At 42.1% G+C, this 22,527-nt stretch overlaps 1 protein-coding gene across 1 annotated transcript in view; it reads right to left on the minus strand.

Annotated features, from left to right (window-relative positions):
• Positions 1 to 2,988: 2,988 nt before the first annotated feature.
• The window catches only part of LOC311132587 (adhesion G protein-coupled receptor L3-like), a gene marked incomplete at both ends in the record, with an annotated part of 141,346 nt that continues 121,807 nt past the window's right edge, over positions 2,989 to 22,527 (minus strand). Inside the window, 4 exons of the mRNA XM_084165842.1 lie at positions 2,989 to 3,974; positions 5,759 to 5,776; positions 7,241 to 7,369; positions 15,279 to 15,375. Coding sequence (XP_084021968.1) covers positions 2,989 to 3,974; positions 5,759 to 5,776; positions 7,241 to 7,369; positions 15,279 to 15,375 — 1,230 coding nt within the window. The remainder of the gene's footprint in view (positions 3,975 to 5,758; positions 5,777 to 7,240; positions 7,370 to 15,278; positions 15,376 to 22,527) is intronic.

Below are 22,527 nucleotides of genomic sequence, written 5' to 3' on the forward strand. Positions count from 1 at the left end.
TGCAGTCTCAACATATGTAGAGCCTTCCCCCTCACAGAACTAACGCTAAATTGACATTTTCTCACATTTCCAGTTAATGTGATTGATCTGACGACCCAAAAAAGTTAATGAAACCATCCTCCACACGAGCTAACATGCATCAGCATTAGATCATAGCCATCAACACACAAGCGCACACACACATGGCTCAGCGGTTGAGTAGTTGTGCTCAGCGGTTGAGTAGTTGTGTCAATTCCAGACCTATGTTTATTCATGACGGGGCCGTTTTGTGCCGTGTCAGCATACACGGAAACGGCATGGCAGAGGCTGCGAGGGCCCGGGGCCCACTTATGAGCCAGTGTAATGACTCATTAATAAAGTGTATGGAGGCCAGAGTCACTTTTTCAACACGTTTCATTAACTCACCCACTTTGTAAACGCCAGTCAAACTGACACGAGGGCCATAGCTCTTCACTGCTACCGGAGAGAGATCTAAGAGGGGATCCAGCCTCATGTATATCCATGGGGAGGAAGGAAGCGTCCCTTTAGTGGCTGCGGGCCGTGAGCGGTTATGAGAAGAGCCTCACATCCCCTTGTAATTTTTCACTCGGCCATCAATCACATCTGCAACTCCATGAATACGGGATTGGAGGCGGACATTTTCTTTTTTTTTCTCCTACTGCTTTGAATGCATAACATGCAAAAACCAATAAAGCAAAGTAATTAGGAGAGAAGTGCTGAGTTTCAGAAACGGTATATTTGATTGGGGGAAATGTTACTGCTTCATATTAATTATGTAATATGCAACAGTCTACACAGCATGGACCATATTTTATGTACAGTACAACACTGGCATGACATTCATTGTCCGATCCAATGGCACTTCACTATCTTGACATACAGTACATGTAGCTACAGCTTGTATAACATTATATGACACATGTCATGTCAGATTGGGTCATTACCACCATCACATAGCTGACCATGGTCCTGTCATCAAGCATTGGAAGAGTTAAAAGATCTGCAAAAGGCAAAATGTTCAAGGGACAGTTCACCCAAATGTGGTTTCCTTACCCGATAAGAAGTCTATGGACAAGGTAAGACATCAATCTATGCTGTGGTGTTTATTTTTTTACATGGCCACTGTAACTGCAGCAGTCTCAGTTGAGAAAGTCAATAATTTGAAAAAAACAGGGTCATGACAGATTTTCAAGTAATAATCAAGGCTAATATTAATATAAAAATGAATGATTGCTTACCCACCTTTCTTCATAGCTCATGTCAGGGTAAATTGATTGATGTGCACTCTTTTGTTCACCCACTTGTTGTTATCCTCCATATTCAGAGTAAATATTATACCAGCAGTGACACATTGCCATTTATTGTGTTCATGAAATAGCTGAATCTATTGAGATATTATTTAAGCAGAGCTCATACAACACCTTCTTTATATGCAAGGCCTTGCTTTGCCTTTTGGAGTAATAGCAATGTAAAACCCACAGAAAAACACAAAACCTTTGTGATAACTATGTGGTAAATCTTAATCAGTAATTTATTTGTTGGCAAACAAGTTTCACTGTTACAACAAATATTAGTTATGAGGTCATTCCACTTGGAAACCAATACAAAAATGAATAAATAAAAAGCCATAACCTTACTCACAATAAAAACGTATCTGTGTTGCTAAATTCTTTACCTTCATTTTTCACTTTATTTTGTAGTTTGAACAAATAAATAAATATATTTTTCCCTTGAGGAAGAAAAAAAGTACATTTCCAGTTGTTTTTCTCACTAGAAACGTTCTCTCTTCAAAAAGTAAAATACGCCCTCTTTTTCTGTTTGCCTATTGATATTACATTTGTTATTTCTCTCTGAGAAGCACCAGTCTCTTATAACTGATGCAGGCCTCTTGGCTAACTTTTCAGAGACTTGTGATTGTGTTCCTTCTATGGTGTGTGAACCATCATTCTCTTTCTATCTACACAGTGAAGAAATAATCAAACTGTGAAACAAAAATGGGTTGGAAAACATTGGTTGTTACATCGCTAGAGAGAAAAAAAATTATGTATGGTAAGTGTTTTGTTTTGTGATTTTTTTTGGGTGTTATTTCGTTTTGTTGCTTTGTTTGTTGTTTCTTGAAAAAAAGGAAAAGGAAAAAAAATGCTCATACTGGTGTCAAGACCAGCACAACAGAAAGGAAATGCTCCTAACCAACTACATTTACAGAGACAAAGGTTTGGGTGGAACAAAAATCATACTATTATGTGCAATGCTAGTATCTGTACATTTACATAGTAATATCTCATAAATCTCTGTTATTTGTTTTTTTTCTCTCTCAATTGTTATTGTTACAGCAAAAGAAAAAAAACAAGGAAACAAAAATATATGCTGTAAAGCACATATGATTTAAAGAGGTCCTTCATGATATTGTTCAAAATCAGTTTAGTCGAATTTGCAGGAACACTTCAGCAATAAATGTGCTGCAATATCACTAGAGAGGAAGAAAACCCCTTAAAAAGCCATTATGGATACAGAAGTATAATAAAATAGTCTCGATTTGTTCTGATTTGAACTCTACACATCAACTAGTAGCAGAATGTTTTTTTGTGGCTGTTCGTAGTTCCTTTGGACTGTCAAAATGCATTTCAGAGCCCGAGATCCCGCTGTTCCGAGTGCTCATCTCCCCTCACACGAAGGGGAAAACATAAATCCACACAGGGTTCGGGCATCTCAACAACAACAAAAAGTGAAATGCACATCAATTGATTTCTCCAACATCCAACCCAGACTAGTTATATTATCCACAAAACATAACAGTTTCAATTTCTGTCTGCGGTCAGTACTGGGACTGGCATCAGTTTCGATTATAGTCTTCGGGACACAGAGTAAAAAAAAAAAGGCTACCACTGCCGACGATTGATCAGCACAAGGGGGAACGCGTAGGGGGCGGAGGGGGACCACGGCGAGAAGGGATCAGGGCGGATGAGTCAGGGGGGTTGGGTTGTAGGCCTATAGGCTGGTGACGAGGTGCGAGGGCTCCTGGGGGGCCTCTTCAGGGGACAGATCCTCCTTGTTGGGGGGCACGATGAACCCGTCGCTGCTGCCCCTCCCTAGTTGGTAGTAGGAGTGCAGCTGGTTACGTGAGCCCAGGTTAGGCATGCTCTTGTAGTAGACATCGTCCTGGCTGGCCTCGGGGCTCTTGCCCGCTGCCAGGTGGCCCTCTCCGGCATCTTTATCGGCGAGGGGGGCGGTAGTGGTGGTGGTGCCGCTGTCTATGGTATCCGGTAGGCCTGCCAGCACGGGCATGCTGGTGTAGAGGGAGTCCCTGTTATGGTGCAGGTGGTGGGGGTGGCGGCTGGGGGAAGTGGGCTCCACATCCAGGGTATGCTCGTTGGTGAGCAAGGGGAAGAAGCTCTCGCTGTTCTCCTGCGGGATCCGCCGGCGGGACGAGGACGAGGTGGTGGTGGCCGAGGAGAAGGCTGGGTGGTGGTGGTGGGGGAGCGGAGGCTGGTGCGGCGGGCCCTGGTTGTGGAGGTGGTTGTGGTGGAGGTTGTCCACGGGCGGCAGCAAAGGGGGTCTCTGGGGCAGAAGGGGGGCGTTGGACTCTTCCCGAATCAACTCCAGGCCCAGACCTTCATCATGGAGGTGCGGAGGGAAGGAAGAATGATCATCCAAGTCCAACGTCACGTTCATCCCCATCCCCCCAAGGCCAACATCCTTGCCTCCGTTGCTCATGTTGTTCACCAGCTTGTTCATGAGGTTGCGGTTTTGCTCGGCCGAGCGGTCGTGGTTGTTCAGGTAGGAGGGGATGTAGTTGGATGTCAGCTCTTTCAGGATCTTCTTCTCCAGCGTAGTCTCCTTATGGTTGTAGCCCCGGTCGATGATCTGGACGCAGTCGCTCATGTACTCGGCGCTGGCGATGCTGTAGCCATGGTTACCATTCAGTGGTAGAGTATCCATGACACTTGTATCCCGGGCATTGTTCAGGATTCCCTCTGGAGAACAAAGAGGAATAGAGGAGAGAAGCTCATATGAGAGGGATGGAAATAGCTGTCGCTCATTAGAATGGCTAAATGTCATCCGCTTGGACGTGTTCACGCACACATTAGGCCCGCCAATAACTCTGCTTTCTTTTAATGTGAGGTGCAACCTTTAGAGTGGCTCACAGATTGTGATATTTAGTTTAACCTTTTCACTAGAATTTTGTGTTGTGTATATATGGTATGTCTACAAATGGCAAGATTGTCTAAATGCTTTAACATAGTCAGTCAATTGTAGATATACTTACCTTTTTACACACACAAAACACAAATTCAGAGTAAAATGATATATTCACATCGTACTTGTAATGCAATTACATTTCTTTCATAATTCTATGTTTGGCTTGTGTTGTAGTTGTGAATAACTTTGTCCAAAGATGAGAACACTTATAAATGTGTGACAATCGACAACATGTAAAGCTTTATGCACATACACTCAACGACAACAAACCACAGCCATGCATTTCATTTTAAGAGCGAGATACACAACCTACATCTCTGGACCCCAGTCATATTGGCCCCTATTTAAAGGTTCACTCAGCAATATGCCATAATTATATACTGCGGGGGAACATGCTGTCTACAGCCATCAATAAAAACAGCATTTAAATCTGCCACAATGTGGGCAATGGGGATTGGGGATGGGGCAAATTGGGAAGAGCCAATCGTAGCAGTCTTGGCAGATTTAAATTATGTTGTTGATGTCTGTAAGCATGATGATGTCATACTGCTGTGTCTACCTTTAAGAAAGCTTAATCTTTAAATTGAGTTGGCCATAGAATAACATATAAAGTTAAATATAGTCCAAAGAGCAGGGTTTCCCAAACTCGGTCCTGGGGACCCAAATGGGTGCACATTTTAGCTTTTGTCCTAGCACTACACAGCTGATTCAAATAATCAACTCATCACCAAGCTTTGATTATTTGAATCAGCTGTGTAGTGATAGGGCAAAAAACATAACGTGCACCCCTTCGGGTCCCCAGGACCGAGTTCGGGAAATGCTGCCATAGAGGGTATGACGATGAGGGTAAACTTGACAGTTATACGTTAGGAAAGGACTTTCTGTTCTCTCATGCAGAGAAAGTATGGATTCCCAATTGTAAAATGTCCACGGAGATGTCAACATTCAGCCTCACACAAGGTCATCAGGCTAGTTAAAATGTGTCTAAAGTTAAGCCTCTTCCCCTACTTTTTTTTGCAGTTCAAATATGAATGTACAACATAAAACTATGCTGGTGGTTACCAAGTACCAAGATTGGCCGACTTCTCAGATGAATCCGATATCTTGGGACCATGAGCATGTCGGCTACTTTGGCCAATTTAATCTTACATTATGGATTACAATTATGTCAACTATAAGTGACAATGACATCTTATGATATCAAATGGATGCACCTTGGGCTGGTCATTTTGCAGAACATATGAAGTTCTTTCAAAGCATCTCCTATCTGAATATATTTGACGGATATTCTCCAGAAGAGGTTAATCATTTCGGAGGAACGTCTGACATTTTGAACAGTGCATTGAACATTGTTCAGTGAACAATAGTATTCACACATTAATTTAGATTGACTCTCACATTTCTATTTGTCAAAGGAAGACCTGTGTTTTTGAAATTGGATTTCTACTTCCAAATAAGATGACTGTATTCTCATACTCCTTCGTCAGCATAGAGTGAAAAGAAAGTAAAGCTAAGGTCAATTACATTTGGTAAGCAATGTTTAGTTTGACTCCCATACTTGTCTCTCTGTAGGGCACTTTTAGGGACAGCATGAGGAAAAGAAAAGACAAAGAAAAAACACAAGTAAGCATAACAGTGGCAGGTAGAAGAGATGTGCACACAGGGTTGATGATGCTTCCAGAAATTACATCCCGTGCGTCATGTCACCATGCATACTTGGTAAACCTTTCTAAGAAACTAGGATCACAGTATATTCAAGGGGGGGGGGGGGGGTGAGTTTACATATATGATGTATTAATCTTGTTATAACATGTTAGTGATCTCCATTGCCAACAAACACTTGAGCACATGCCTCTATCGTGCATAGATTTATTTTGCATAGAAGTTTGCTGAAGTTTGTAGTGTCTGTTCAGATAAAACCAAACCATGAGCAACCACCTGACAACAAGTTGTAAAATCCTACACTTCCCCTTTAACTTTACAGCTCAGGTGTTAAAATCACACCTACACAACCTACATGCATTTCCTGTGGTAACATTTGGGAAAAAAACATTATATTCAACTGACATGCAACAAGTCATGACAGACTAGTAGAATGTGTAAGATATTAGCAAGATTTTAGATAATGGATTGGTTCACATGCATCACTTTATTGATATTGTCATATTGATCCAGTGAGTACTATGTGAGTATTATGTATTACTATTGAGTACTATTTTGGATCAGTTAAACTCATTGATACGGTATTGGCTGCTGGAGTTATTGATCTGATTAAATAAAGTTGAGTCCCATTTTCAGATGTGACACATTTTGCCTGACACATGAACTTTTAATATAATGGGCAGCTTTGGTAGAAGAATGTCTTGTTTTGTCGTAGTGCATTGATGTTGTTTTTTGTTGGTTGTGCAAACAGACTTCTTTGCAGATTTTAAGGCACATAAGTCCAATGCAATACTGGCCATTTACATCATTGGGAATGTTCAGTCGGATTATATATACAGTCATAAACATTGCCAACATTTTATAACATCATGTTGTCTTATTGGAAAGGGGCCCAGAGGCATAACAGTTATGTTGTTTATGCTAGTCCATCAGTAGCTCAGCTTTGTATTGTTCATATTAGAATCATAGATTGGGAGGACTAACAGAAAGATGTTCATTTAACCAACTACCATCAACACTTAGAAAACAACAGACATAAGACTGTAGACACACAGGACAACAGTGCAGCAAAACCTTAACAAGTGACTGGTGGTGTATTCAGCTCCCAATTGGCGCACCAATGTCCCTTCCCAATTGTTTAGTGTTTGTCGCACCATTTCCCCACAGTGAATTATGCATGCAGGCACATGAATAGGTTTGGAGTGTGACAAAATGATTCCCAAATGGGAAGCCACCATACACCCACTCCCACCATAAGCCTCCAGCGAAAAAAAGAAAATGAAAAGGTGCAGGTCTTTTCGGGATAAAGCATTTTTTGGGTAGCAAACAAGTAAGGTCTAGCGACATTCATGATGGAATGAAAAGAAGGCTAGCACACCTTGCGTGTTGTACATGCCCACTGACGGGTTGTTATAGACGGCCGATTCCCCGAGTAATGTGTTATAAGGATTGTTAGTGCCATGGGGACGGAGGAGAGCGTTAGTTATAAGATGGTTAGCCATAGCCCCTGGAGCAGCCAGATAGAGACAGAGGGAGGGAGAGAGAGATAGGAAATAGAGGGAGAAAGAAAAAGAGAGAGAGACATGTCAGTCAGGCAGATGCAGCCGAGGCAATGACAGCAATAAACATTCACACGCTCATTAGAGTGAGTTGTTAAACAGTTGCGCTACAGACGTAGCAAAGCTTGAAACAGACTGACATGACCATGGTTATCAAGACGGCAGCAGTGAGGTAGGTCAATAATGGGTTTTTTTCTCAATGGGATAAACGGCCATTTAGCATTGTTAGCATTGGTGTGCTCACATTCAAGACATGATCAGCTGAGTGTGCAACAGTACAGTATGTTTAAGCATAGACAGATTCAAAGCAAAGACATAACACTTCAATAACGGACCTGAACATGATCAAATCACCACTCTTGACAGATTAAGACATGTTAATACCGAAGTATACCAGGTTTTTCTGCTTTACCCGAATTTGATTTGAATATGCTATGAAAGCTTTTGGTTGGTAACATTTCAGGGTTACTGTATTACGTTGTGTAAATGTTCTAGATCTCACATGCATTTTGTCCATTGAAATTCTTTGCATTCAACTTTCCCGCATAGACAATTCCCTGGCAGAAACAACCTCAAATTAAACATCTGCGTGGATGGTAGTCCCCATTACAGAGCTCATTGTAGTCCCTTCGCACTATACCGGCTCTTTCTGCTTTACTGCCTTTGAACATAAGCGGAGGTTTGTGAGCACAGAGACTCCGATTCTATTTGTCCAAATGTCACCCCTGGACTATGTGGCAGTGACTGATGCCTTGGTCTGTGTGACTAATCTGCTCCCAGATTAGTTCTGAATAAACCTTTGACTTTGAGCAATGTGACTAACTGTCGCTAGACAATACAACGATTTATATGAAGGAGCAGGAGGTACTGTAGTTTGGATGTGGGTTGGATTCTGCACAGCCGTTAGTGAGGAAAAACTGACTGACTTTTGGGGGGAAAATTGCTTCATTTTGTGAAATATTGAAATATTTTGAGTTACGGTATCCAGTTGCGAACATATTTGCAATAAGCTCCTGTTTATATGTTATGTTCGCAACACCGCAACACCTAAGAGTTTTCTCTCTTCAGATTCAGAGCATATATCGAGATCCTAACATGTGCTCTGTGACATTCCCGATTCAACTGTGCAGTGTACCAATGCCAGAGTGCGTAAATATCTTCGGAAAACATCTTTCATCTGAGGCGGAAATGCACGCCAATTAGTTCTGCCGACGCAGTAGCCTACACTGTTCTCTCGCAGTGCTCTGAATCTGTCAGAGCGAGGAAGAGAGAGAGAGAGAGGGAAAGAAAGAAAGCGATGGAGATAAACCACTTCTCTAACGACATATGACTCTCGTCTTTGACAAACAGTGTCAAGGAAAGTCTCAATTATACGTCTGAAAACGAACCGCAACCAATTCTGAATGGAGAGGTATAGGACTTAAGGAAATGGCAGGAGTTGGATGATGTATGACTAATTATGATAGCTAACGTTGAGGATTGAGTACAGCTCTGTTATGCATCCTGTACTAAGTGTATCAAGCACTGTGCTAATGATGACATGTTGGGAATGGGCTAACAGTTACAGTATGTGTTATGTGTTGTATGCTAATTGGCCAGCAAGGGCATGATGGGAATGATACAGAGGCGATATATCTGTGCTATTGTCTTACCACATTTATTAATGCCTAGAACTATAACCTACATCAGGTTCCTGCTGGGTTTTCTACTCCTTTGACCGTACAGGGAACAAAAAGGCCGACATTATAATTTCCTGAAAGAGAACCTTTAAATATCAGTTATCCAGTTGAATAACTTCACTAATATAGTTTCAACAGGCAATCTTTCTATGAATGCAGTATCTTCAACTCCAACACTATCTATCACAGTGGTCACCAACGGGTCGATAGCGATCGAATGGTCGATCTCCAAGGCTTTCCTAGTTGATCGCCAAACATTCCTGTAAAAAGCCCAACGATAAAGCCTTGCGTTCCGATTTTTATATTCGTTTCGCGCTGTTTGTGGTAGGTGTACTTGATTCAGCTGCCCTGTGCGCCAGGTAGTCAAAGTGTTCCCATTTTGAACCATTTCGTGCGTCTAAAGGTACAAACGCCGCCTACCCGGTGGGGCCCGGAGATCAAATCAAGTGCACCTATAGACCAACTAGATAGCTCAGATCACTTTGTCTGCACTCCGCATCTTCCACGAGCCCACAGCGAAGTTGATAGTCAACTGTACTGAGTGAGATTTCAAAACTTTAAAAACCATGACTAGAGAGACTGTCAACGAATACAGCAAAGAGCTGCTGTTTTTATGAGTGAGTTCATGTTTAAGATTTTATTCAGCACTGTCAACACTTTATTCAACACTTTTATAAGACATAAAATGTCCGCTCCCTATCCACTCACACTACAAAGTGTATCGATAGACTTGCATTTTTATTAGCGGCTTGTGTCTTTCTAATATAGAATAGTAGGCCTAGTTCACGTTCTCTGGTTTCGAATTTCGCCATCAGCTGGATTATGGTGACCCCTTTTTAGTCAGTCAGCGGAGGGAGGAAGAACTGAGGGACGGTGAGAGGCAGCCTCTCTGCTGCGCTCTCTCACTCACACGCTCTTTCTCTCTCACAAGTAATACAACAAATGATATATTACTAGTGTGATCATATACCTTGTGTTTTGAAATATAATTTTAAAATGGTCTGAGAAGAACATCATTAGCAGGTCAATTCAAGAATTGCCAATACGCATGAGTAATGTATTGTGATAATGTATGAGCCTATAGCCTACTGCACAAACCTCAATGCTACAGAACTGTTTTTATAGGTCCAATGCAGCCATTTTTATCTCAACATCAAATAATTTTTGTGTAATAATTAAGTACTTTACTTGGATTGTTTACAAAAAAAAAGAAAAAAAAAAAAGAAAAAAAGGTTCTTAGCAAAGTGCAATTTCTCAAGCAAGAATTTTGCTAGGACTGTCTGGGAGTGGTCTGAGTAGGGAGGGGAAAACTAAGAACTAGCTGTTATTGGCAGAGAGGTTTGGAACTGTCTTTCTTATTGGTCTATTAACTAACTTACCGCCTGGTGATGTCACCAGGCAGGCTAAAACTCCATCCACCAAATCAGGCTGAAATTTCAGATGGTCTTTTCAAACAGTTCTTACACTAAAAGGGCATTATCATCATTTTCACAATTTCACAGGTTCATTTTGCATAGTCTTACGTATATTAAGTCATGTTTTTCTTTTCATTCTGAGCGGTAGATCTCGGCCTGCATTTGACACAGAAAGTGGTCTCAGCACAGAAAAGGTTGGTGACCACTGACCTATCATGTTGATGCATCGGAGCAAAATCACGATTTACTCAACCGAACTAATTTTTTAGACGTAATTTACATATGCTGTTTGATGTGTCAATTAACATGGATGTATGTATCCATTAAGTTATTGCTTCTGTTTGATATAATGACTATGTGCTCCTTTCTTGTTGCTGTTGGTTCTCTAATTACGAAGCCTTCCAAAAATACCAGCCTCTTTTGATATGATAAACAGCTCCTCCCCACCCCCGGCTGCTCGCCCACTTGTGTCTGTGTTTGATAAATTGGATCATTTCCAAACCGTACCGATTGTGTAGCAATAATCGTGAATGCGGGGATAAATTAAACATGTGAGGCTATCAAGATGATTGCACGCTTCCCTCTCGAGAGGAGAGAAGTATGGAGTCAGCTGCAGTTATGCAGAGACTATGAGGTGGGGTACTGAATACCCATTCAAAAAGGACTCCCAGGGAGAGATGTATGCTCATACACATAATTCCATAAAAACATTGCAGAGAAGAGCAAGGGGGAGGTGGGTTTCTATTCCCATCTGTTTGTGATGCTTTTGACGCTTCAGAACATGATGTGTTATCCTGTGCCAGACGGAAAATGCATCTGGGCAGACTTAGTGTTTATTCCAACGCTTCATACATCAGACCCGACGCGTTTCAACGCCTTGAGCTGAAAACGTGTTAATTAATTTACTCCTCTCTTCCTGGTCTTCGTGATAGATCTATGGCAGTATCTTCTGGGCCTGCCCACCCCACCGAGCTCCACCCCTTTCTTTCTTTCTTTCTTTCTTTCTCCCCCCCCCCCCCCCCCCCCCCTCCCTCCCACCCTCCCTCCCTCCCTCCACTAAAAGCCAAAGTCTTGGGATGGCGCTCGTCGCGGAGTGCCTAATTGAGATCTCCACACTTCCTCTCGCCGTCTAACATCAATCCGTCATCATAACTAGGCATTAGTGTCTGAGGGAGAGGGAGCGACGAGCAGATTTAGAGAGTGAGGTAGAGACAGGGACTCAACCCCTCCAAGGGACCCCATGACTGGAGAGGAGTCGTCCCTGAGAAATGTCAGAGTGTTGGCATCATCATCTAGTGCAGATAGGATCTAGGAACCTATGATAGATGCCTCTCACACTGAGACCTCAGAGTCAGCACTTGACACGTATTTATTTGGACCGCCGTCCAATATGCTATGGTGTATTTATTTAATAGTTAAAGAAGATCATTTTCATCATATAATGAAATTGGGAGATAAGCCTTTGTTGATGGTTACATATTTTATATATTTTTAGGTGACAATTATGTAAAATAAAGCAATTACTATTACTTTCCTGGTTTCACACTAGTTTGGTTGACAGCTGTCATGAAGATGTGTAGAACATTAACAAACATGCTCTTGTCTAACTGTTTTTTGGTTAGGCAAATAAAATTATGCTTTTATGCTTTTTTAAACTTTGGTTCTATCAGGTGCAAAATTCATCCTTTTCAAATTAATTAAAAGTTTTGTATCTTACTTTAATACATTTTTTAAAATTTAACTGCATATTTAAAAGATTAGTTATTAAAAAAAGTAAATGTCATTTAGGATGGAGTTTAGGACGGAGTTGAGTACCTTTTGCGTCCCTTTGATATTTTAATTAGAAATTGTGCACAAATATTGGATTTTAAAAGCCTGTTATATTAAAGGAAGTGCCCTTTAATATAGACCACATGGACAATTCTATAAATTAGATTTTTTGTAATGAATAAAAACCTACTAAAGTGGCAATATTCAGCATCCTCTGTGACTTCTAGAAAGATTTTAACACACTTAACCCCAAAATGTCTCCAAGTTGTCACCATCATTGTAATGCCCTAGATATTTTGTTGCTTTGACAGTCATTTCTGAATAGTATTATCTATTTCATGTTATTAGTGATTCATTTTAAGGTTAAAAAAACCATGTCCCTCATTTGAAGGCCAACCCTGTTACGTGAACTGAACTTTTGTTTTAATATGGTGAGACTATTCCTTTAAAAAACAAACATCTAATAGTCACATCATAGTGTAAAAGCAGGTGAGCTGGTTTTACTATTTTCTGACATTTTCTGGTGTTTCGTGGTGGAAAACTGAGCGGGTCGAGCATTACACGTTAGATAGACAGGCTAGAAATGTTTCAACAATTAAATTTTTGGGGTGACGCTAGCATACAATTGTCCCTCCCTGTTGCACACAAGCAGCGTCCATTGCCCCTGTCACAAGGGGATTTATGGCTGATTTAAAATGAAATCGTCAACACTGTTGTTATGGTCAATCCTGTTGTTACAGTAAATCCTGTTACTTTATTTGGCACTTAATAGGCACTTACTATAGTCCCTTTTTATTTAACCTCTTGAGATGGGGTATTTTATTAAGTTGAACATGTCTTTATGACAGAATGTAAAAATGTTGTGAAATAAAACTTGTGGATCGACCCAGTTACTATTTTAATAAAGTAAGGGATTAATAATTATTTTAGAAAACAACAGGACCCCTTATATACATATATAAACTACCAGTCAAAAGTTTGGACACACATACTCATTCAAGGTTTTTTTTTATTGTTTATTTTATTTTACATTGTAGAATAATAGTTTAGACATCAAAACTATGAAATAACACATATGGAATCATGTAGTAACCAAAAAGGTGTTAAACAAATCAAAATATATTTTATATTTGAAATTCTTCAAATAGCCAACCTGTGCCTTGATGACAGCTTTGCACACTCTTGGCATTCTCTCAACCAGCATCACCTGGAATGCATTTAAATTAACAGGTGTGCCTTCTTAAAAGTTAATTTGTGGAATTTATTTCCTTCATAATGTCTTTGAGCCAATCAGTTGTGTTGTGGCGAGGTAGGGGGGTATACAGAAGATAGCCCTATTTGGTAATAGACCAAGTCCATATTATGGCAAGAACAGCTCAAATAAGCAAAGAGAAACGACAGTCCATCATTACTTTAAGACATGAAGGTCAGTCAATACGGAACATTTCAAGAACTTTGAAAGTTTCTTCAAGTACAGTCGCAAAAACCATCAAGCGCTATGATGAAACTGGCTCTCATGAGGACCGCCACAGGAATGGAAGACCCAGAGCTACCTCTGCTGCAGAGGATAAGTTCATTAGAGTTACCAGCCTCAGAAATTGCAGCCCAAATAAATGCTTCACAGAGTTCAAGTAACAGACACATCAACATCAACTGTTCAGAGGAGACTGTGTTACTCAGGCCATCATGGTCTAATTGCTGCAAAGAAACCACTACTAAAGGACACCAATAAGAAGAAGAGACTTGGTTGGGCCAAGAAACACAAGCAATGGACATTAGACCGGTGGAAATGTGTCCTTTGGTCTGGTCTCCAAATGTGAGATTTTTGGCTCTAACCGCTGTGGCTTTGTGAGACGCGTGTGGGTGAACGGATGATCTCCGCATATGTATTTCCCAACGTAAAGCATGGAGGAGGTGGTGTTATGGTGTGGGGGTGCTTTGCTGGTGACACTGTCTGTGATTCATTTAGAATTCAAGGCACACTTAACCAGCATGGCTACCACAGCATTCTGCAGTGATACGCCATCCCATCAGGTTTGAGCTTAGTGGGACAATCATTTGTTTTTCAACAGGACAATGACCCAACACACCTCCAGGCTGTGTAAGGGCTATTTTACCAAAAAGGAGAGTGATGGGGTGCTGCATCAGATGACCTGTCCTCCACAATCTCCCGACCTCAACCCAGATGGTTTAGATGGTTTGGGATGAGTCGGACCGCAGAGTGAAGGAAAAGCAGCCAACAAGTGCTCAGCATATGTGGGAACTCCTTCAAGACTGTTGGAAAAGCAATCCAGGTGAAGCCGGTTGAGAGAATGCCAAGAGTGTGCAAAGCTGTCACCAAGGCAAAGGGTGGCTATTTGAAGAATCTCAAATATAAAAAATATTTTGATTTGTTGAACACTATTTTGGTTACTACGTGATTCCATGTGTTATTTCATAGTTTTGATGTCTTCACTATTATTCTACAATGTAGAAAATTATAAAAATAAAGAAAAACCCTTGAATGAGTAGTGTGTCCAAACCTTTGACTGGTACTGTATATATGAGCAGGTGGGTGGGAGACATATACTTTTGTTCTGTGCACAAAACACAAAGTGGACTATCTCTTGTCAAGCGACCATGGCACGATCAAGTGTGAAAAACACCCACACTATGCTGACTTGATGGATAGCATATTTCACTGTCAGGACACTGGATGAGCATAGGGCAAGAACCTCGAACTCCGGTCCTGGAAAGCTCCAGGGTGTGCATGATTTTGTCCCAGCCCAGCACTAACACACCTGATTCAAACAATCACGATCCAGACAGAAGACCATTATTCGTTAATCCAGACCAAAGAAACCATTGTCTTTGTGCTGCGGCGGAACAAAAGCCTGCATATGCAATTTCTCCCTTCTTCCTTGACATCACACAATGCTGGAAACCTAAATGTGAGGCTGGTGGGTTGCAGGGCGTTCAAGCATGCGTTGTGTTAACTGACTAATTATTATTACCTCGGTTCAACGACGCTGAGCTGTTGATGTCGCCGGTTATGAAAGACGACTCCGACTGTTTCCTGACTGTGTCGTTCCACATCCGACGGATCCGGCTCTGCAGAGAGGGAACAATACAACTAACACGTCAGTGGGGCTTTGTAACGGTAATGTAATCAGTGTTCAGAAGACTAGATGGCTTCCAGTTAGAACATACTATAGAAAGTCACATTTTACTGTGTTACAAAGTGGGATTAAAATTGATTTAATTGCCTTTTTTTTTAATCAACGATCTACACAACATATTCAAAGTAATGTCAAAGTGGAAGAAAAATTCTCATTTTTTTTATTAATGAAGAATAAAACACTAATATACCTTGATTAGATAAGTGTTCATTTTCATTCTTCTTTTCTATGTGTCATTTAGGTCATTATTGTGGAGTCACTACTATGTTGTTGATCCATCCTCAGTTTTCTCCCATCACAGCCACTGAACTCTATAGCTGTTTTAAAATCCCCAATGGTCTCATGGTGACATCCCTAAGCAGTTTCCTTCCTGTCCTGCAGCTCAGTTCAGAAGGATGACTGCATCTTTGATGTGTCTGGGTGGTTTCATTTTTTATTTATGTATTTATTTCACCTTTATTTAACCAAATAAGCCAGTTGAGAACAAGTTCTAATTTACAACTGCGACCTGGCCAAGATAAAGCAAAGCAGTGCGATAAAAACAACAACACAGAGTTACATATGGGATAAACAAAATGTACAGTCAATAACACAACAGAAAATGTATATACAGTGTGTGCAAATGTAGTAAGTTACGAAGGTAAGGCAATAAATAGGCCATAGTGCAAAATAATTACAATTTAGTATTAACACTGGAATGATAGATGTGCAGAAGATGATGTGCAAATAGAGATACTGGGGTGCAAATTAGCAAAATAAATAACAATATGGGGATGAGGTAGTTGGGTGGGCTAATTACAGATGGGCTGTGTACAGGTGCAGTGATCGGTAAGCTGCTCTGATGCTTAAAGTTAGTGAGGGAGATAAGAGTCTCCAGCTTCAGAGATTTTTGCAGTACATTCCAGTCATTGGCAGCAGAGAACTGGAAGGAATGGCGGCCAAAGGAGGTGTTGGCTTTGGGGATGACCAGTGAGATATACCTGCTGGAGAGCATTCTACGGGTGGGTGTTGCTATGGTGACCAATGAGCTAAGATAAGGCAGGGATTTGCCTTGCAGTGATTTATAGATGACCTGGAGCCAGTGGGTTTGGCAACGAATATGTAGTGAGGGCCAGCCAACGAGAGCGTACAGGTCACAAACGGATGGCACTGTGATAGACTACATCCAATTTGCTGAGTAGAGTGTTGGAGGCTATTTTGTAAATGACATCGCCGAAGGATCGGTAGGATAGTCAGTTTTACGAGGGCATGTTTGGCAGCATGAGTGAAGGAGGCTTTGTTGAGAAATAGGAAGCCGATTCTAGATTTAACTTTGGATTGGAGATGCTTAATGTGAGTCTGGAAGGAGAGTTTACGGTCTAACCAGACACCTAGGTATTTGTAGTTGTCCACATATTCTAAGTCAGACCCGCCGAGAGTAGTGATTCTAGTCGGGCGGGCGGGTGCAAGCAGCGTTCGATTGAAGAGCATACATTTAGCATGCAACTAGCGTTTAAGAGCAGTTGGAGGCTACGGAAGAAGTGCTGTATGGCATTGAAGCTCGTTTGGAGGTTTGTTAACACAGTGTCCAATGAAGGGCTAGATGTATACAAAATGGTGTCGTCTGCGTAGAGGTGGATCTGAGAGTCACCAGTCAAGAGCAACATCATTGATATACACAGAGAATAGAGTCGGCCCGAGAATTGAACACTGTGGCACCCCCATAGAGACTGCCAGAGGTCCAGACAACAGGCCCTCCGATTTGTAACATTGAACTCTATCTGAGAAGTAGTTGATGAACCAGGTGAGGCAGTCATTTGAGAAACCAAGGCTATTTAGTCTGCCAATAAGAATGCGGTGATTGACGGAGTCGAAAGCCTTGGCCAGGTCGCGTGGGCAAGTTGCAGCGGAGGGTGCAGAGCTGGTGGCCGGGGTAGGGTTAGCCAGGTGGAAAGCATGGCCAGCCATAGCAAAATGCTTGTTGAAATTTTTGATTATCGTAGATTTATTGGTAGTGACAGTGTTTCCTAGCCTCAGTGCAGTGGGCAGCTGGGAGGAGGTGCTCTTATTCTTCACTTTACAGTGTCCCAAAACCTTTTGGAGTTAGTGCTACAGGATGCAAATTTCTGTTTGAAAAAGCTATCCTTCGCTTTCCTAACTGATTGTGTATATTGGTTCCTGACTTCCCTAAAAAGTTTAATATCGTGGGGGCTGTTCGATGCTAATGCAGTACGCCACAGGATGTTTTTGTGCTGGTCAAGGGCAGTCAAGTCTTGGGTGAACCAGGGGCTATATCTGTTCTTAGTTCTCAATATCCATCCAGGATACTCGGGCCAGGTCAATTAGAAAGGCCTGCTCGCTGAAGTGTTTTAGGGAGCGTTTGACAGTGATGAGGGGTGGTCGTTTGACCGCGGACCCATTACGGATGCAGGCAATGAGGCAGTGATTGCTGATATCCTGGTTGAAGACAGCGGAGGTGTATTTAGAGGGTAAATTAGTCAGGATGATATCTATGAGGGTGCCCATGTTAACGGATTTAGGGTTGTACCTGGTAGGTTCCTTGATAATTTGTGTAAGATTGAGGGCATCTAGTTTAGATTGTAGGATGGCCAGGGTGTTAAGCATATCCCAGTTTAGGTCACAAAGCAATACGAACTCTAAGGATAGATGGGGGGCGATCAATTCACATATGGTGTCCAGGGCACAGCTGGGGGCGGAGGGGGGTCTGCAGCAAGCGGCAACAGTGAGAGACTTATTTCTGGAAAGGTGGATTTTTAGAAGTAGAAGCTCAAACTGTTTGGGCACAGACCTGGATAGTATGATAGAGCTCTGCAGGCTATCTCTACAGTTGATTGCAACTCCGCCCCCTTTGGCAGTTCTATTTAGATGGAAAATGTTGTTGGGAACATCAGGGTTGGCGGAGTGTGCTAACGCACCTAATAACTCAAACTTAGGGAGGAGACTTCTGATGTTAACATGCAAGAAACCAAGGCTTTTGCAGTTACAGAAGTTAACAAATGATAGCGCCTGGGGAGTAGGAGTGATACTGACGTCTACAGGGCCTGGGTTAACCTCTACGTAACCAGAGGAACAGAGGAGGAATAGAATAAGGATACGGCTAAAGGCTTTACGAACTGGTCTTCTAGTGCATTGGGTACAGAAAATAAAAGGGGCAGATTTCCGTGCGTTGTAGAATAGATTCAGGGCATTATGTACAGACAAGGATATGGAAGGATATGAGTACAGTAGAGGTAAACCTAAGCGTTGGGTAACAATGAAATAGATAGCATCACTGGAGGCACCGATTGAGCCGGTCTCCGCGTGTGTGGGGGGTGGAACAAAGGAGCCATCTGAGGCAGGTTGAGCGGGACTGGGGGCTCTACAGTGAAAAAGTACAGTAAGAACTAACCGAAACAGCAATAGGCAAGGCATATCGACATGAGAGAGAGGCATAAAGCAATCACAGGTGTTATTCGAGAGAGCTAAGACAACAGCTGGTAATGGCGACGAAAGTTTGAGCTGAGGCTAAACAGATAAACAGGATGGGGTACCATATAAAGGAACAGTCCAGCAGGCATCAGCTGTGTAGCTGAGTGATCATAAGGTCCAGTGAACAGCAATAGGTGAGTCCGGGAGCAGTTCAGTGGCTGCTACAGCACAGGCAAGCAGGAGGCACGGCTGTTGATTGCGTGTGCTAGTGGGCCGGGGCAACGGGAAGCCTGTTGACACCACATCAGACGATTACGTTGGCAGACCAGTCGTGATGGATCGGCGGGGCTCCGTGTCAACACTAGGAGGTCCCGTCCGGTTGACAGAGAGTTAGATAGCCGGGAGATGGGCCTGGCTCGAGGCTAGCTCAAGGCTAACTGGGGCTTGCTTCTGGACAGCAGTGATTAGCCAACAACAACAACAGCCATTCGGTTGCAGCTAGCTAGTTCCGATGATCCGGTGTTAAGGTCCAGTGATTCAGTGATTCGGAAGAAAATCCGATGTGCTATGGCTCGATAGCGCGATGTGCAGACTGGCCGATAACTGTCCAGGCTAGAGCTGGCTGGTAGGTAGCGCAGGCCATGGACAATGGTGAAGACAGCTAACGGTGGCTAATAGCAAGTAGCTAGTTAGCTGGCTAGCTGGCTAGCTTCAGCCGGATGTTCTAGATAAGAAGGTATAATTAAATAATAGAATCCGTTCCACATTGGGTGAGGCGGGTTGCAGGAAAGTATATTTAGTTAAAGGATGGAAAGTGAGATTGAGAAATATATACGAAAAAGACAAAAAAACTAAAAAACAGGCTATTTACATCAGGACACTACAGAAACCACGACCGCACTGCTACGCCATCTTGGATCAGATTAATACATCATCCATAGCATAATTATTAACTAGACCATTCTTAAAGATAGAGTGCATTCGGAAAGTATTCAGACCCCTTCCCTTTTTCCACGTTTTGCTACTTTACAGCCTTATTCTAAAATGGATTACATTATTTTTTTCCCTCATCAATCTACACAAAATACCCCATAAAGACAAAGCGAAAACAGGTTTTAATAATTCTTTGCAAAAAAAACAAAAACAGAAATACCTTATTTAGATAAATATTCAGACCCTTTGCTATGAGACTCAAAATTGAGCTCAGGTGCATCCTGTTTCCATTTATCCTCCTTGAGATGTTTCTACAACTTGATTGGAGTCCACCTGTGGTAAATTCAATTGGTTGGACATGTTTTGGAAAGGCACACACCTGTCTATATAATGTCAGAGCAAAAACCAAGCCATGAGGTCAAAGGAATTGTCTGTAGAGCTCCGAGACAGGATTGTGTCGAGGCACAGATCTGGGGAAGGGTACCAAAACATTTCCGCATCATTGAAGGTCCCCAAGAACACAGTGGCCTCCATCATTCTTAAATGGAAGAAGTTTGGAACCACCAAGATTCTTCCTAGAGCTGGCCGCCCGGACAAACTGAGGAATCGGGGGGAGAAGGGCCTTGGTCAGGGAGGTGACCAAGAACCCGATGGTCACTCTGACAGAGCTCCAGAGTTCCTCTGTGGAGATGGGACAACCTTCCAGAAGGACAACCATCTCTGCAGCACTCCACCAATCAGGCCTTTATGGTAGAGTGGCCAGACGGAAGCCACTCCTCAGTAAAAGGCACATGACAGCCCGCTTGGAGTTTGCCAAAAGGCACCTAAAGGACTCTCAGCCCATGAGAAACCAGATTCTGTGGTCTGATGAAACCAAGATTGAACGCTTTGGCCTAAATGCCAAGCGTCATATCTGGAGGAAACCTGGCACCATCCCTACGGTGATGCACAGTGGTGGCAGCATCATGCTGTGGGGATGTTTTTCAGCGGCAGGGACTGGGAGACTAGTCAGGATCGAGGGAAAGATTAATGGAGCACAGTACAGAGAGATCCTTGATGAAAACCTGCTTCAGAGCACTCAGGACCTCAGACTGGGGTGAAGGTTCACCTTCCAATAGGACAACGACCCTAAGCACACAGCCAAGACAACGCAGGAGTGGCTTCTGGACAAGTCTCTGAATGTCCTTGAGTGGCCCAGTCAGAGCCGGATCGAACATCTCTGGAGAGACCTGAAAATAGCTGTGCAGCGATGCTCCCCATCCAACCTGACAGAGCTTGGGAGGATCTGCAGAGAAGAATGGGAGAAACTCCCAAAATACAGGTGTGCCAAGCTTGTAGCGTCATACCGAAGACGAGTCGAGGCTGTAATCGCTTCCAAAGGTGCTTCAACAAAGTACTGAGTAAAGGGTCTGAATACTTATGTAAATGTGACATTTCAATTTTTTATTTTTAAGACATTTTCAAAAAATTCTAAAAACCCGTTTTTGCTGTCTCATTATGAGGTATTTTGTGTAGATTGAAAACGATGTAATCCATTTTAGAATAAGGCTGTAACGTAACAAAATGTGGAAAAAGTTAAGGGGTCTGAATACTTTCCAAATGCACTGTATATTCAATGTCAGATTTGTTATTGTTACCCATCTACGAATCACTGCCCTTCTTTATGAGGCTTTCGAAAAGCTCCCTGGTCTTTGTAGTTGAATCTGCGCTTGAAATTCAATACTTGACTGAGTGTCCTTACAGATGTTGTATGTATGGGGACAGAGGAAGGGATAATCATTTTAAAAAATAATGTCAACCCCTATTATTTCACACAGAGTGAGTCCATATAACTTATTACGTGATTTCTTAAGCCAAATGTTACTTCTGAACTAATTTAGGCTTGCCTAAACAAAGGGGGTGAATACTTATGCAACAACTAAATTGTAGTTATTCAATTATTATTAATTCGGGTTTTTTTTAAATTAACTGACATTATGGAGTATTTTGTGTAGATCAATGTCAAAAAGTTACAACAAGATCTATTTCAATCCCACTTTGTAACGCAACAAAATGTTGAAAAGGTTCAAGGGGGTGTAGACTTTCTATAGGCACTATATATGTTTTGGGTGGGCGAAGCATCATTCACTGGCCGTATAAAAACACACCTCAACCCTGTGATGATGCATTCATTCAGACCTCTCCACATAGGTTGGATTTCCCTGCAGTAAATTACTGTATTCTTTGGTACTGTGTCTTTCTGTAAGTATTTGTAAAGGTTTGACTTCAACACATCACAATAGTGTTATCACAATTAAGTAATTGCTGCTGGTATTGCTACCTCTCCCTGCTGTTATTGCTAACCCGTTGCTCTACACTACTGTAAGAGTCAAGACCATGTTCAACTGTACGTGGCTGGGATTGCTTGTGGGAGCAGGCCTGTCTGGAGTAACAGCCGGGGCAGGGTTTGCACTTTTGGGACTAGTCCATTGCGCTACACAAGCTCAATCAAGCACAGCTTAAGTCTTTGAGAGAATAAACACAATATACAACAATTTCAAAGATTTTACTGAGTTACAGTTCATATAAGAAAATCAGTCAATTGAAATAAATAAATTAGGCCCTTATCTATGGATTTCACATGACTGGGAATACAGATATGCATCGATTGGTCACAGATACCTTAAAAAAAAGGTAAGGGCATCAGTATCTGGTGTGACCACCATTTGCCTCATGCAGCGTGACACATCTCCTTCTCATAGAG

Source organism: Coregonus lavaretus (genome assembly GCF_964263955.1).
Source record: "Coregonus lavaretus genome assembly, chromosome: 7".
In the NCBI taxonomy this organism is placed as follows: domain Eukaryota; kingdom Metazoa; phylum Chordata; class Actinopteri; order Salmoniformes; family Salmonidae; genus Coregonus; species Coregonus lavaretus.